Raw genomic sequence first — 12,696 nt, forward strand, 5'->3', positions numbered from 1 at the left:
CCCCCCCCCACCACACCCGCCTTTGAGGTTACTGGAACAGCCTGATTCCTGACACCTTTTGTAGCCTGGTCTCCAGTCACATGATCAGCCTCTGGCACCAAGACTAGGTGGTTACCACCCCCCTACCTCTCCAGCTGTACAGACTGAACTCTCTGAAACCGTGGGACCAAACAAACTCCCTTGAGTTGTCTCTCTTAAGTGTTTTGCCTACAGCTGTGCAAAAGTAACAGATACAGATGAGGAAGGCTTTGCACTGAGGAAGGCTCACACAGGGCCCTTGCCAAACAGTCTAACCAGTTCTAGGCAACATACAATGCTAACTGTTAGTGAAAAGACCCAGCTGCTTCCGGCCCCCAGATGTTGAGTTATCTTCAGCCTATGAATCATGTCAGCTCAGGATCTAGATCAGTGGGGTGGGCACCGGACGTGGGGAAATAAAGAGGGGAGAGACCCTTGTCCTGCCAGAGCTCAGAGAGACTGGGTGGGCAGAGGCAGAAGACTGCCACGCGCTCTCCATGCCGCCTGAGTGGGTGCCTGGTTGTGGGAAGCCATGGAACCCCAGTGGGGGGAGGTGGAGAGGGAGCAGTCCAGGGTCCCTGGGCCTCACGGAGTCCAGGGACGACAGGTTCTCACTCTTGGGCATCACAGGACATCATTGGACACCTCCGAAGAGCTGAGAACGGGTGGGGGCCCCAGGGTGGCAGTGGCCCCGGGCTGAAAGGAAAAAAGGGGGTTGGGGAAAGGCGCTAGGTGGTTCCCGAGAGAGTCTGGTGGCTGGAAACACTGGGAGGCCTTCCTGCGGGAGATTAGAGATTAGACGCCGCTCTTTAGGGGAAGGTCTATTCCATCACTCTAGCACAGCAGGTTTCGATGAGCAGAGATGGCTTAAGAGAGAGAGGAGGGCCAAGCAGCCCCTTTTATAGTGGGCTGGGCTACCTTGCTGTTACAGGGTCACTGTGGGGAGGAACATACCTGACTATAGCCTACAGAATGATGGAGCTGGGTCCTCGTGTCAGGAACCCATGTCTGAGAGCATGGCAAATGGCCTTCCGTCCCTTGCAGATTAATCTGCTGGGTCTCTGGGGGTTTGAACCTAGCTCGACCAGAAAACAGGCTGCCATTCACAGTCCCTCACAGTGATTCTCAACTTCTGGGTCTCAACCGCTGTGAAAAGGAAGACCAGAGGAAGACCATCGGAAAACATGGATATTTACATTACAATTAATAACTAGCAAAATGACAGTTCTGAAGTAGCAACGAAAATTATTTATGGTTGCAGGTCACCACATCATGAAGAACTGTATTAAACAGTCACAGCATTAGGAGGGTCAAAAACCACTGCTCTAGACACTATAGAGCAGACGACAGGCAGCCCCACTGAGCAGAGAGTCAGCCCCACTGTGTGCTGAGTTCCTAATCCATGGAATGCTTTAGAGAAGTAAATCTTACAATTAGCTGGGGGAAATGTCCCAGTAGTGTTTGCATCTGTTCTTCAGATTTCAAAGATGATAATGGCATTTCAGGCTTCCCGGTGTCTGGAAGAATCCATAAAATTTGACTTTTAGGAAGCCAGTTCCACTCTAGGCAGTGATTTATTTCAACAAACAATTTTGTTATCATAGTATTTCTCACACAATATGAAAGAAGCAGTCACACTAGGAAACGAAGAATAAGTAAAATTCAGGAGACACAAAGTTAAAAGAAATTCTATGTCTCAGCATTAGTTGATAGTGACTTTCAGATGACAATCCTTGGGACCGGAGAAATGGTACAGCCATTAAGAGCACTGGCTACAGCTGGGCATGGTGGCACATGCTTTTAATCCCAGCACTCGGGAGGCAGAGGCAGGTGGATTTCTAAGTTTGAGGCCAGCCTGGTCTATAAAATGAGTTCCAGGACAGCCAGGGCTATACAAAGAAACCCTGTCTCAAAAAACCAAACAAAAAAAAAAAAAAAAAAAGCACTGGCTACTTCTGTCAAGGACCTGGGTTAATTCCCAGCATGCAAGTAGCAGCTCATAACCATCTGTAACTTCAGATTCCAGGGATCCTATATGCTCTTCTGACCTCCTTTGACACCAGGCACACACAGTGCACAGACACATACATACAGGCAAAACACCCATATACATAAAATGAAAATAAATCCTTTTTTAAAAAGAAGATGACAATCCTTAAATTTTTCAAAGATATGAAAGGCAAGGGGAAATTTAGCAGCATGAGAAATTATAAAAAGAGTCAAATGGAAATATTTTAGAAATTTTTTTTAAAACCCTAAAATTAATGAATCGATCTAACAGCTGATTGAAAAGAGCCAAAGAGAGAATTAGTAAAGTGGAATTTCTCTCAGGAGATATGCAGAATAAATGACAGAGGAAGAGAGAATAAAAACAATGTAGAGAAATTGGTGACAGAGATGAAACTATATGCTGCAAATAGAATTTTAAAAGAAAAGAAAGCGGGATTGGAGAGACGGTTTGGCGTTTGAGAGGTCTCATGTAGTGATTACCGCTTCTTTAGCACCCACTCAGAGGATCTGTGGTAGAGACCACCTCTATGCGGCGTCCAGCCTGAGGGGCGCTGGTTTTGTGCCTCTATACGGATGCCTGGGTGATAAAGAGAGAGGGCCGACCCACTGTGAACCCTCTGTGTTCTCAGATGCTCCCATCCCAGCAAGATTATGCAACCTGCTTGCTCCAGCTTGGTGAACTCTGGCCCCTCCCTAGTCACCATTTTGTTCTGGTGCCTCACATATACCAAGCACAGATTTATCACTGAGCTATACCCTTAGCTGTAGCACCTCCATCTTACAAGTTAGCTTGAGATCTGGAGGGATCGGAGTAACTTGCCTAAGGATAACAGACTACTCCCTTCTATTCTAGTTTGTCTTTTGGTGGTTCAACAATTATCTCCATTCCCTCTCTCTGGGAGGCAGCTCAGATGCCCTTCCTCCTTGAAGTCCCACCTCAGTTTCCTCCTAGGCTCATGGTTGCAGGCACCAGGGTCCCAGGTTTTGCCGTGGCTTTCTAAAGACCTCTGAGACATGTCAGACAAGGAGATCTAGCAAAATGAGTGCCCCCTCCTTTTTCCAACCATAAGCCACTCCTCCCAGCCAGTCCTTATGTCTTCTACACTCCTAAGTCTGAACCTAAAGCCCATAAAAGGCATTAGAAGGAGATTACAAGCTTCAAAACTTTGTCAACGAGCAATGGCTCTTGGAGAGGCTTCCTGCATAAAAAAGAACTGCATCCTAGTGATGTGTTTCACTCCGATGATTGCACTCCGAATTTCCAAAGGAAGGGAAGAACCTAAGAGCAGGCTGTCCCTTCTCCAGAAGTCAGCGGTTTGTCCCTCCAGCTCAGAGACACAAGAGAACAGGGCTGACTGGCTGACCCTGGCTATTCAAAGAGAATTGGTTCTGTTGAAGCTGAGCTCTGTGTGCTGGGGGAGTTCTAGGTGTCTTTCCGAAGATTAAGAGCTTACTGCCAAGCCTGCGTGGTAGAGGGTGAGACCCGATCCATGCTGTCCTCTGATCTTCACACATACAAGCCCGTGCAGTAATTACACGGAGTGTAAAGAGAGACTCGAGTGATTTCTTTGAGGAATTGTTCCATAGTAAAGGAAAAAAAAATAAAAAAAAAAGATTGCGGAAGGGATCAAAAGGTATTGCCTCTGAGAGCTGAACTGATACCTTCGAGTTAACTCCAGCATCACGTGTCTCCCCAAAAAACGTGTCCTTTGTCTGTAGAGAATGTTTCTTTCTGGATGCTTTTGCCCAAAGGTCATGGTTCACCCAAACATCTGCTGACTCAGCTGAAGGAAGAAAATAATTCTTTTTCAACCCAAAGACGTTCTCCTAACCCAGGCTCCTCCTCTGTCTGTTTCAGGACGACCGTGTGTAGCAAAGGGAGCGGTGAACAGCCAGTCTCCAGAGCTGTGGACGTGAGAATTGACAGTCACCCAGTTCCTGGTGCTAAGTACAATGCTCTTTGTATTAAGGACGAAGGTCAGTGCCTGTAAGGGTCCTGGAGGTTGTGAGTGCCGTCGTGGGTAGGCCATCTAGACAAACACTCTGAGGTGACACTTCTCTGAACATGCTCTCTTGAGTCTTCCCAGGGCGGGTAGAGGGCTGGCCCAGCAGCTAAGATTACTCACTGCTCTTCCAAAGGACCTTTGGTTCCCAGCTCCCATGTTGAGCAGCTGACAACCTCCTATAACATCCAATAAGCTCTTCTGGATTTTTGTGGGCACTAGCATTCACAGGTGCACAGACACACACATAATTTTTAAAAATAAAATAAATAAGCCGGATGATGGTGGCACACATCTTTAATCCCAGCACTCAGGAGGCAGAAGCAGGCAGATATCTGTGACTTTGAGGCTAGCCTGGTCTACAGAGTGAGTTCCAGGATAGCTACATAGAGAAACCCCGGCTCGAAAATAAATAAATAAATAAATTTTTTTAAAAAAATAAATAAATAATAAAAGTTAGTAAATAAAATATAAAAGTTTAGAAGGGCTCTAATTAGGGACACAGCTAGGGCAGTGAGAACCTGAACAGGAGAGTGAAGGTGGCCAGACATCGGTACATATTAAGTAGAGTTCACAGAGGTGTGGCAGAGAAGATAACTTTGAGCTGGTGTTTCAGAGAGTCTCAGGAGATGGTGTGCATGTATCGATTCCTGACTCATTTGTTGTGGCAAAAGGTGACAGAGAAGAGCAGGTGTTTACTCAGGCTCACGGTTTGAGGGGAGAGTCCATTACGCTGCTGGCTGCAGGAGCTTAAGACTGCTGTGGGCATGGGTCTATACCTGGGAATCCAAGGGACCAAGGCCATTGTCATTCAGACCCTTCTCTCCCCAGAGGTCGTGGGGTGGCACCACCCGCTCTGAGGACGTTAAACAGCCCGTATAAACACCCTCACTGTCACAGCTGGAGCTGCATCTCCTACATGATAAATCCAGCTGAGCTGATAATGAAAACTAATCGTCACAGTGCAGAATCGTGATCTTCCTGATGGGGGCGAGGGGGCCATGATAGCTGTCGATCGTTGGTCACAGGGTGTGTCAGGAAACGGGACTTCTGGGATGTTGTTTGTATGAGTACCATGCCACTCTCCTACAAAGAGGTGCCCATCAGGAACCCTGTGCCTAGAAAGGTCCAGGTTTCTAAGGAATGAGAGCAGAGCCCTGGTGTGTCTGCTACAGATCCTGAAGGATCGCTGCTTAGGCTTCCGTCTCTCTTCCTACTGAGGGCATACGTAGCATAATCCCATTTCTGAACTGGAGATTTGGCTCAGAGGCTAAGGGCACTGGTCGCTCCTACAGAGGATTCAGCACCCACAGGAAGGCTCAAGACAAGGTGTACATACATACATACATGCATAAATGCAGGTAAAACATACACATAGAATAATTAAATACATCTTTTAAATTTCTATTTCTTAGTTTTATATGCATTTTATTTGTGGTGTTTGACAGAATGTATGTCTATATTGAGGGTGTTGGATCCCCCGGAACAGGAGTTACAGTTGTGAGCTGTCATGTGGGTGCTGGGAATTGAGCCCAGCTCCTCTAGAAGAGCAGCCAGTGCTCTTTACTGCTGAGCCATCTCTCCAACCCCACAAGTAAATCTTTAAAAAATCCCTCTTCTGAAAAAAAGAAATGTATGGGATATAGGAAACTGCCTGTGGGAGACAAAAAGTCAACTTCCTGTTGGAAAAATCAACCAAGTGGTGCGGAGAAAACCAGTGGGAGGGTTCTCAGCAGCTGTGGGGTGCTATCGTGTGCTGTGGGTGCTGTGGGGTACTGTAGGGTGCTGTGGGTGCTGTGGGGTACTGTAGGGTGCTGTGGGTTCTGTGGGGTGCTGTGGGGTACTGTAGGGTGCTGTGGGTGCTGTGGGGTACTGTAGGGTGCTGTGGGGTACTGTAGGGTGCTGTGGGGTTCTGTGGAGTGCTGTGGGGTACTGTAGGGTGCTGTGGGTGCTGTGGGGTACTGTAGGGTGCTGTGGGGTACTGTAGGGTGCTGTGGGGTTCTGTGGGGTGCTGTGGGGTACTGTAGGGTGCTGTGGATGCTGTGGGTACTGTGCTGTGGGTGCTATGGGTGCTGTGGGTGCTGTGCTGTGGGTGCTATGGGTGCTGTGGGTGCTGTGCTGTGGGTGCTGTGGGTGCTGTGGGTGCTGTGGATGCTGTGGGGTGCTGTGGGTGCTGTGCTGTGGGTGCTGTGGGTGCTGTGGGGGGTAGGTCTTCATTATCAGAGACCCGTGCTGCTGAATGGGGTTGTTCGTGTGATGGAGAAAATGCCAGGCTTACTAGTCCGTCTCAGAAACAAGTTTTGCCTGGCTCCTCACTGAGAAGCATTAACAATACTGGTCTGTGGGTGCTGATCCTGCAGGATTTCATCTGCATGTTCTGGGCACTGAGTGTGTTTGTTTTGAGACAGGGTCGCGTGTAGTGCAGGCTAGACTAGAAATCACCATGTAGCCGAGTGGCATCTGATCCTCCTGCCTCCTCCACCTCCCAAGTGTAGGATACAAGGGTGAACTCCCAGGCCCCATCACTGACCTTTGAAAAACCTCCTTGCTGAGTTTTATATGCAGTCTAGGTTGGGAGGTACGTTTCAAACCCATGGCTTCCCAGACTTCTCTTACAATGTTTTTTATTTGTTTGTATGTGTACACATCTAGGGACACGTGTGTCACTCTGTGTGTGAGTGTGTGTGTGTGTGTGTGTGTGTGTGTGTGTCAGAGCTTGTGCAATTCAGAGTTCTCTTCTTCCACCATGTGGCTCCTGGGTATCAAACTCAGGTCTCCAGGCTTACTAGCAAGCGTCCTTACCCACTGAGCCATCTGCCCAGCCCCAGATTTCTCCCAACATTAGAAACACCATGTTGTTAAAAGCACAAATCCTTGGGCTGCCTCTGGATGCAGCAAATCATCCCGTCCAGGGAAGATGTCAGAAAATCAGTAAATGTGAGCACTGCCGCGAGTGCTGGTAGATGCCTGCCGCACACTCACCAGTGACCAGCCTGTCTTCCAGTGTGAGCTCTCTTTCTACAAAAGGGTCTCCATTGGCTGGGTTCTATGGAAAGCCATTAGAACCATCTCTCCATCAGCCCAATCAAAGAACCAAGCTATCTAATCTAATCTAATCTATCTATCTATCTATCTATCTATCTATCTATCTATCTATCTATCTATCTATCTATCTATCTACCTATCTACCTACTTAACAGCCCTGTAAATGAATTCAATGGCTGTTTGGATCCCCGACATTGGCAGTGTTGACCTGAGGGAAACAGAACAGAACTTGGCGCCTCTGGTGATCTCAAGGAGTCAGGTCCTCTGTAGCTTTTATGACGTTAAGTGCCACTCCAGAGTAGAGTGACTTAAAATGACAACTTGGTAGCACTACAATTTTTGTGGCTCCTGTGCCAATCCTAGCTAGACTCACTTATAAATCTATGGCCTGCTTGTGGCTTAGAGGTCGCCTTGCTCCTAGGGAGCTCAAGAGTCACCATCCTAGCTGTAATGTCAAGATTCATGGTTCAAAGGAAAACGAAACCTGGAGGGGGTAGGGCCAGCGGTGATGGAGTGGGGCACCTGGCATCCTCCTTAGGCCTCCACACAAGTGCACACACAGATACCCAGAGACACACACAGATACTTACACATACAACACTACACAGACAATACAAACAGACACTGCATACACATATACATCACACATACAGACATCCCATCACACAAAGACACCACACACATCTACACACAGAAACCACACACACACATCTACACACACATACCTACACACACAACACTATACACACAGCACCACACACACACACACACACACAATCACTAAAATAAATTACAATGCAGAGAGTTGAAAAAACAGAGGCAGCCTAAGCAACTGTCCTGGTTTAAAACAGGAAAAGAGACTTGGTAATGAAAGGCAATCTGGGATTGTATCCTGGACTAGAAATAAAACAACTCTATTTGATGGTATATGAATGTGGCTTGTGAATTGAGCAGCATGGCACCAATGTGGGAATGACCTGATTTGGATCATTACTGCTGCTGTGGTAGAGGAACATCCTTGCTCAGAGGAAATGCGGGGGGGGGGGGGGGATTTACAAATGGTTGCGTGTGTCCCTCCCACGCAGTGAGTTTCTCCTAGTGAGTTGTGAAGAGACATCTCACCTCAGGGAGGACCCCAACGACAGGACAAGAAACGACTCCACTCAAGTCAAGCCTCGTGGTCAGTTTATAGGCGTTACTCTCAGGCACTTGACTGACAGGGTAGAAAGCCCACCCAGCCTCAAAGTGTCTGCTGAGGAAGGCTGCTGTCTCCCATCGTAACCTGTCCCTAGGTCCTGCGGTCCTGCGGTCCTGCGGTCCTGCGGTCCTGCCTTAGATGGACCATGTAAGCCATTCCTCACAGTCCTCCAAGCTTGGCGATGGAGAGGCTGTTCTTCCCTTGGGGGGACTATAGCGTTGACTTAGGTTACAGAGGGAAGGACCACCTCCTTGGCCAAAGCAAGCACTGGCTGGCCAGGGGGATTCCTACATACTGTCAAGTGGTGCGCGGCAAGCTCTCCTGAGGTTTCTTAGCACATGCAGTTAATAAGGCTCAGCGGAGAGGACCTGAGGGGTGGAGGCTCAGCTCGGAGGATTGAGGTTCCTCCTTCGTATAGGTGAGGCTTGAGTGGATGCCCCACAGCATACCCTCTTTCTACCCCTCTCTCTGGCCGAGCATCATGGCCGAGCCACTGCGAGGCTGCTCCCCTCTGGCAAGGCCAGGAAAATAAAGGGAGCTTACTTCAAAACTGGCAGACAGGCATCTGCTAAAATGCAGAGGGAAGATGGGGCCCGGCTCGCATGCGCACAGCCCCTCCCACGCTTCTTTAAAGCCGAGCTCATCACCCGATGTGTAGATGCGGCCTTTTCTTTCGGGTGTTCTTGTTTCAGACAGTGAATTTCCAGACCTGTGGTGATCTCACTTAGACTAATAAGTGCAGTTATTTTTAACTGACGGGATGCTGATGAAATACGCCTCTATCATTTAGGTCGTCCCGTTCCCATCCTCCCTCTCCTGTCGTTGTACCCTGAACCCGTGTCCCCTCTTCCCCCACGCCCCACCTCTGCTTAGGGAGCGTCTCCGTTGAGTGGGCAGCCTGGGGCTTGGAGGCGTCTGGCTTCCCTTCCACTGTGTCTGCTACATTCCAAGCCAACACTTTGCTGCTGTCTCTGCCCCTGAGACAGCCAGCCTCACGTCCCTTTCTTTCAGCCGTTGTCACCCCACACATGACAGTCACCTTTGCTTCCCCTAAAGACAGGCCGGGATGGGCAGTTCTGTTATGCCTTCAAGAAGAGCTTGATCCTCACTGTCCACAAGACAAGACAGATGGGAATTTTTGAAAGGAACCAGTTCTCAGGTCTGCCTTGGAGGAGTCCCCCTGCCTCGGGAATGGTTTTGGGAAATTTCCCCAGATAAGGCATCTCTCTAGCCCCTCCTCAGCCTACCTTTTAACCCCTAACTACGCGGGTGTTTTAGAGACTGTAGTCTAGACTGTTCTTCTTCAAGATTTTGAGTGTTCTGTGTTCAAATTTAGGCTCAAATATAGTCTAGTGACCCCATGTCCCAGAAGCAAACAAAATAGAGATTAGTCTTCCCCACTCTTCCTCTTTACCACACCAAGGGCTCCCTCTTTCTGTGTGTGCACTGTTCCTGTCTCTTGTGGGTTTTCTAGTCTTCTGGCCTTTGTGGGTGGTGCAATGGTCATCAGCCTTCCTAACGCTGCGACCCTTCAATACCTCATGCTGTGGTGACCCCAACCATAAAATGATTTTCGTTTGCTGTCATTTTCATAACTGTAGTTTGCTAGTTTTATAAATTGTAGGGTAAACATCTTCACTTTCTGATGGCCTTAGGAGACCCCAGTGAAAGGGTTGTTCATCTCTAAAGGGGCCATGACCCATAGTTTGAGAACCACTGGTTTAGAAGACTCTGAGCTGGGTAGCCATGTTGAACAGTAGCCCAAACAAAGCCCAAACAGTAGCCCAAACAGAGCCCAAAAAAGAATGTCAGCGCCCCTGGATCTGGAATTAGAGAGTCATGAGCCACCCAATGCAAGGTGGACACTGGGAATCCGAATCTGGTCCTCCACAAGAACAGTAAGTGCTTCTCACTCTGTGTGTGTGTGTGTGTGTGTGTGTGTGTGTGTGTGTGTGTGTGTGTGCGCGCACGCGCGCGCGAACAAAGAAAATAGAAAAGAAACCAAGTAGAGAAGCCAAGAGTAACATAGGTCCTGGACTTTTCTATTGAGATAAAGTGCTCTGTCTTCAGCCATACCACCCTGAACACACCCAGTCTCATCTGATTTCAGAAGCTAAGCAGGGTCAGGCCTGGTTAGAATTTGGATGGAAGATCAAGCACCCTGACCAAAAGCAACTCGAGGAGGAAAGGGGTTATTTTGTTTATAGTTCTGGGTCACAGGCCATCATTGAGGGAAGTCAGGGCAGGAGCTCAAGCAAGAGCTGAAGCAGAAACCACGGAGGAAGGCTGCTTACTGGCTCACTCACTGGCTCTAGCTTAGCTAACTTTCTTATATAGCCCAACCCACCTGCATAGGGATGGTACCACCCGGAGTGGGCATCCACAGACATGTCTGATCACAGTAATTGAGGTTCCCTCTTCCCAGATGACTCTAGGTTGAGTCAATTTGACAGTAAAATCTAATCAGGCCTGTGAGGCCAATGCCCTTATCCACATGGACAAATGCATACACATACACACACACACACACACACACACACACACACAGTGAGAAGCACTTACTGTTCTTGTGGAGGACCAGATTCGGATTCCCAGTGTCCACCTTGCATTGGGTGGCTCATGACTCTCTAACTCCAGATCCAGGGGCGCTGACATTCTTTTTTGGGCTCCGTGGGCACTCACACCTACACACACGTGCATACACACACATCCATACACAAATAATAAAACAAATAATTTTTTGAAAGAAATGAAAAGCCACCTGGGTGTGGAGGCACTTGCCTTCAATGCCAGCACTCAGGAGACAGAGGCAGGCAGGTCTCTACGAGTTTAAGGCCAGCCGTGCATACATAATAAGTTTCAAGTCAGCCAGAGCTGCACAGTGAGACTTCCCCTGCCCCTGAGCCAAAAAAAAAAAAAAAAAAAAAGGAAAAGGAAAAGGAGAGCCACGACAGATCTCATGGATATTAAAAAGAATCATAAACATAATAAACATAATATAATATATAACTAGGACTGGAACAATGGCTTAGCATGTGAAACAGCTGCTGCTTTGGCATAGGACTTAGTTTCAGACCTCAGCACCCACCATGTGTCTTCTTTGATTGGTGGTTTAGTCCCAGAGAGCTCTGGGATTACTGGTTAGTTCCTATTGTTGTTCCTCTTATGGGGCTGCAAATCCCTTCAGCTCCTTGGGTATCAGGTGGCCCCCTAGTCTAGCAGTCAGTTTGGTTTCCCAGTGCATAGCAACCAGCCGTAACTCCAGCTTTAGGGCTTCTGGTGCCCTTTCCCGTCCTCTACACTCATGTGCACAAACCCAAACCCAGACACATAAATACATGTGATTAAATAGATTAAAAAAAAAAAAAAAGATCTAAGTAGCTGCACCCTCAGCTTTGAAACCCTGATGAAATAAATCAGTTCATTGAAAGAACAGTCTAGCAACCCTGTTAAGACAGGAGCGATCTCAATTAGCCTCTCTCTGTTAAAGAACAAAATAAATGATAACTCTGGAACAGAGAGCATCAGGCACAGATGGGCCTGGGCATTTAAGGAAGAAATTATGCTGATTCTCTATGAAATTTTCCAGAACTTAAAAGCAGAAGGAATACATCCTAATTCATTCCATGAGGCCATTATTACCTCCAAACCAAAACCAGACAAGACATTCCAAGAAAAAAGGACTACAGACCAATATATCTCATGAACACAGACAAGAAAACATTAGCAAATCCAATCTAACAAGCTATAAAAGAACAAGCCACGTGTGGTGGGTGGCATGCCTGGAACCTCCCACTCCAGAGAGGCAGAGGCAGGGGAATCACAAATTTGAGGTCAGACTGGGCTATGTAGTGAGATCCTGCTCCACCCCACCCCAGGTTTGCAGGAATTGGGAAGATGGCTTAGTGGATACGAACACTTACTCTGCAAGTAGGAAGACCTGGGTTCAGATCCCCATTATACAAGCCAAATGCTGCACATGCCTGTTGCCCCAGAACCAAGAATGGAGACAGGGTTGGAGTGGGGGATCCTGGGAACTTTATGACCAAGCAGCCTACTAAGCTTCAGGTTTAGTAAGAAACCACATCTTAAAGTTATCAGATGGAGAGCCAGAGAGGAGGACACTTGCTGTCATGCTCTGGACTGTGTGCATGTGCATACATGAGCACATGGACCCACACATTCCCATATAGACAGCACACTTGTATACACACACACACACACACACACACACACACACACACACACACACAAACACAAACACACACACATACTAACCAAGTAGGGTTGATCCAGGTGTGCTTATCTGGTTTCACATTTAAAAAGCAATTGATAGCCGGGCAGTGGTAGCGCAAGCCTGTAATCCCAGTACTTGGGAGGCAGAGGCAGACGGATTTCTGAGTTCGAGGCCAGCCTGGTCTA

The 12,696-nt window shown here is 48.0% G+C and overlaps 1 protein-coding gene across 1 annotated transcript in view; it reads left to right on the plus strand.

Moving 5' to 3' along the window:
• Window positions 1-12,696, plus strand: part of Susd5 (sushi domain containing 5) — a 43,102-nt gene that overhangs the window by 8,277 nt on the left and 22,129 nt on the right. The window contains exon 3 of the mRNA XM_021207300.2: window positions 3,887-4,005. Coding sequence (XP_021062959.1) covers window positions 3,887-4,005 — 119 coding nt within the window. The remainder of the gene's footprint in view (window positions 1-3,886; window positions 4,006-12,696) is intronic.

The sequence above is a fragment of the Mus pahari genome, chromosome 10, assembly GCF_900095145.1.
Source record: "Mus pahari chromosome 10, PAHARI_EIJ_v1.1, whole genome shotgun sequence".
NCBI lineage: Eukaryota > Metazoa > Chordata > Mammalia > Rodentia > Muridae > Mus > Mus pahari.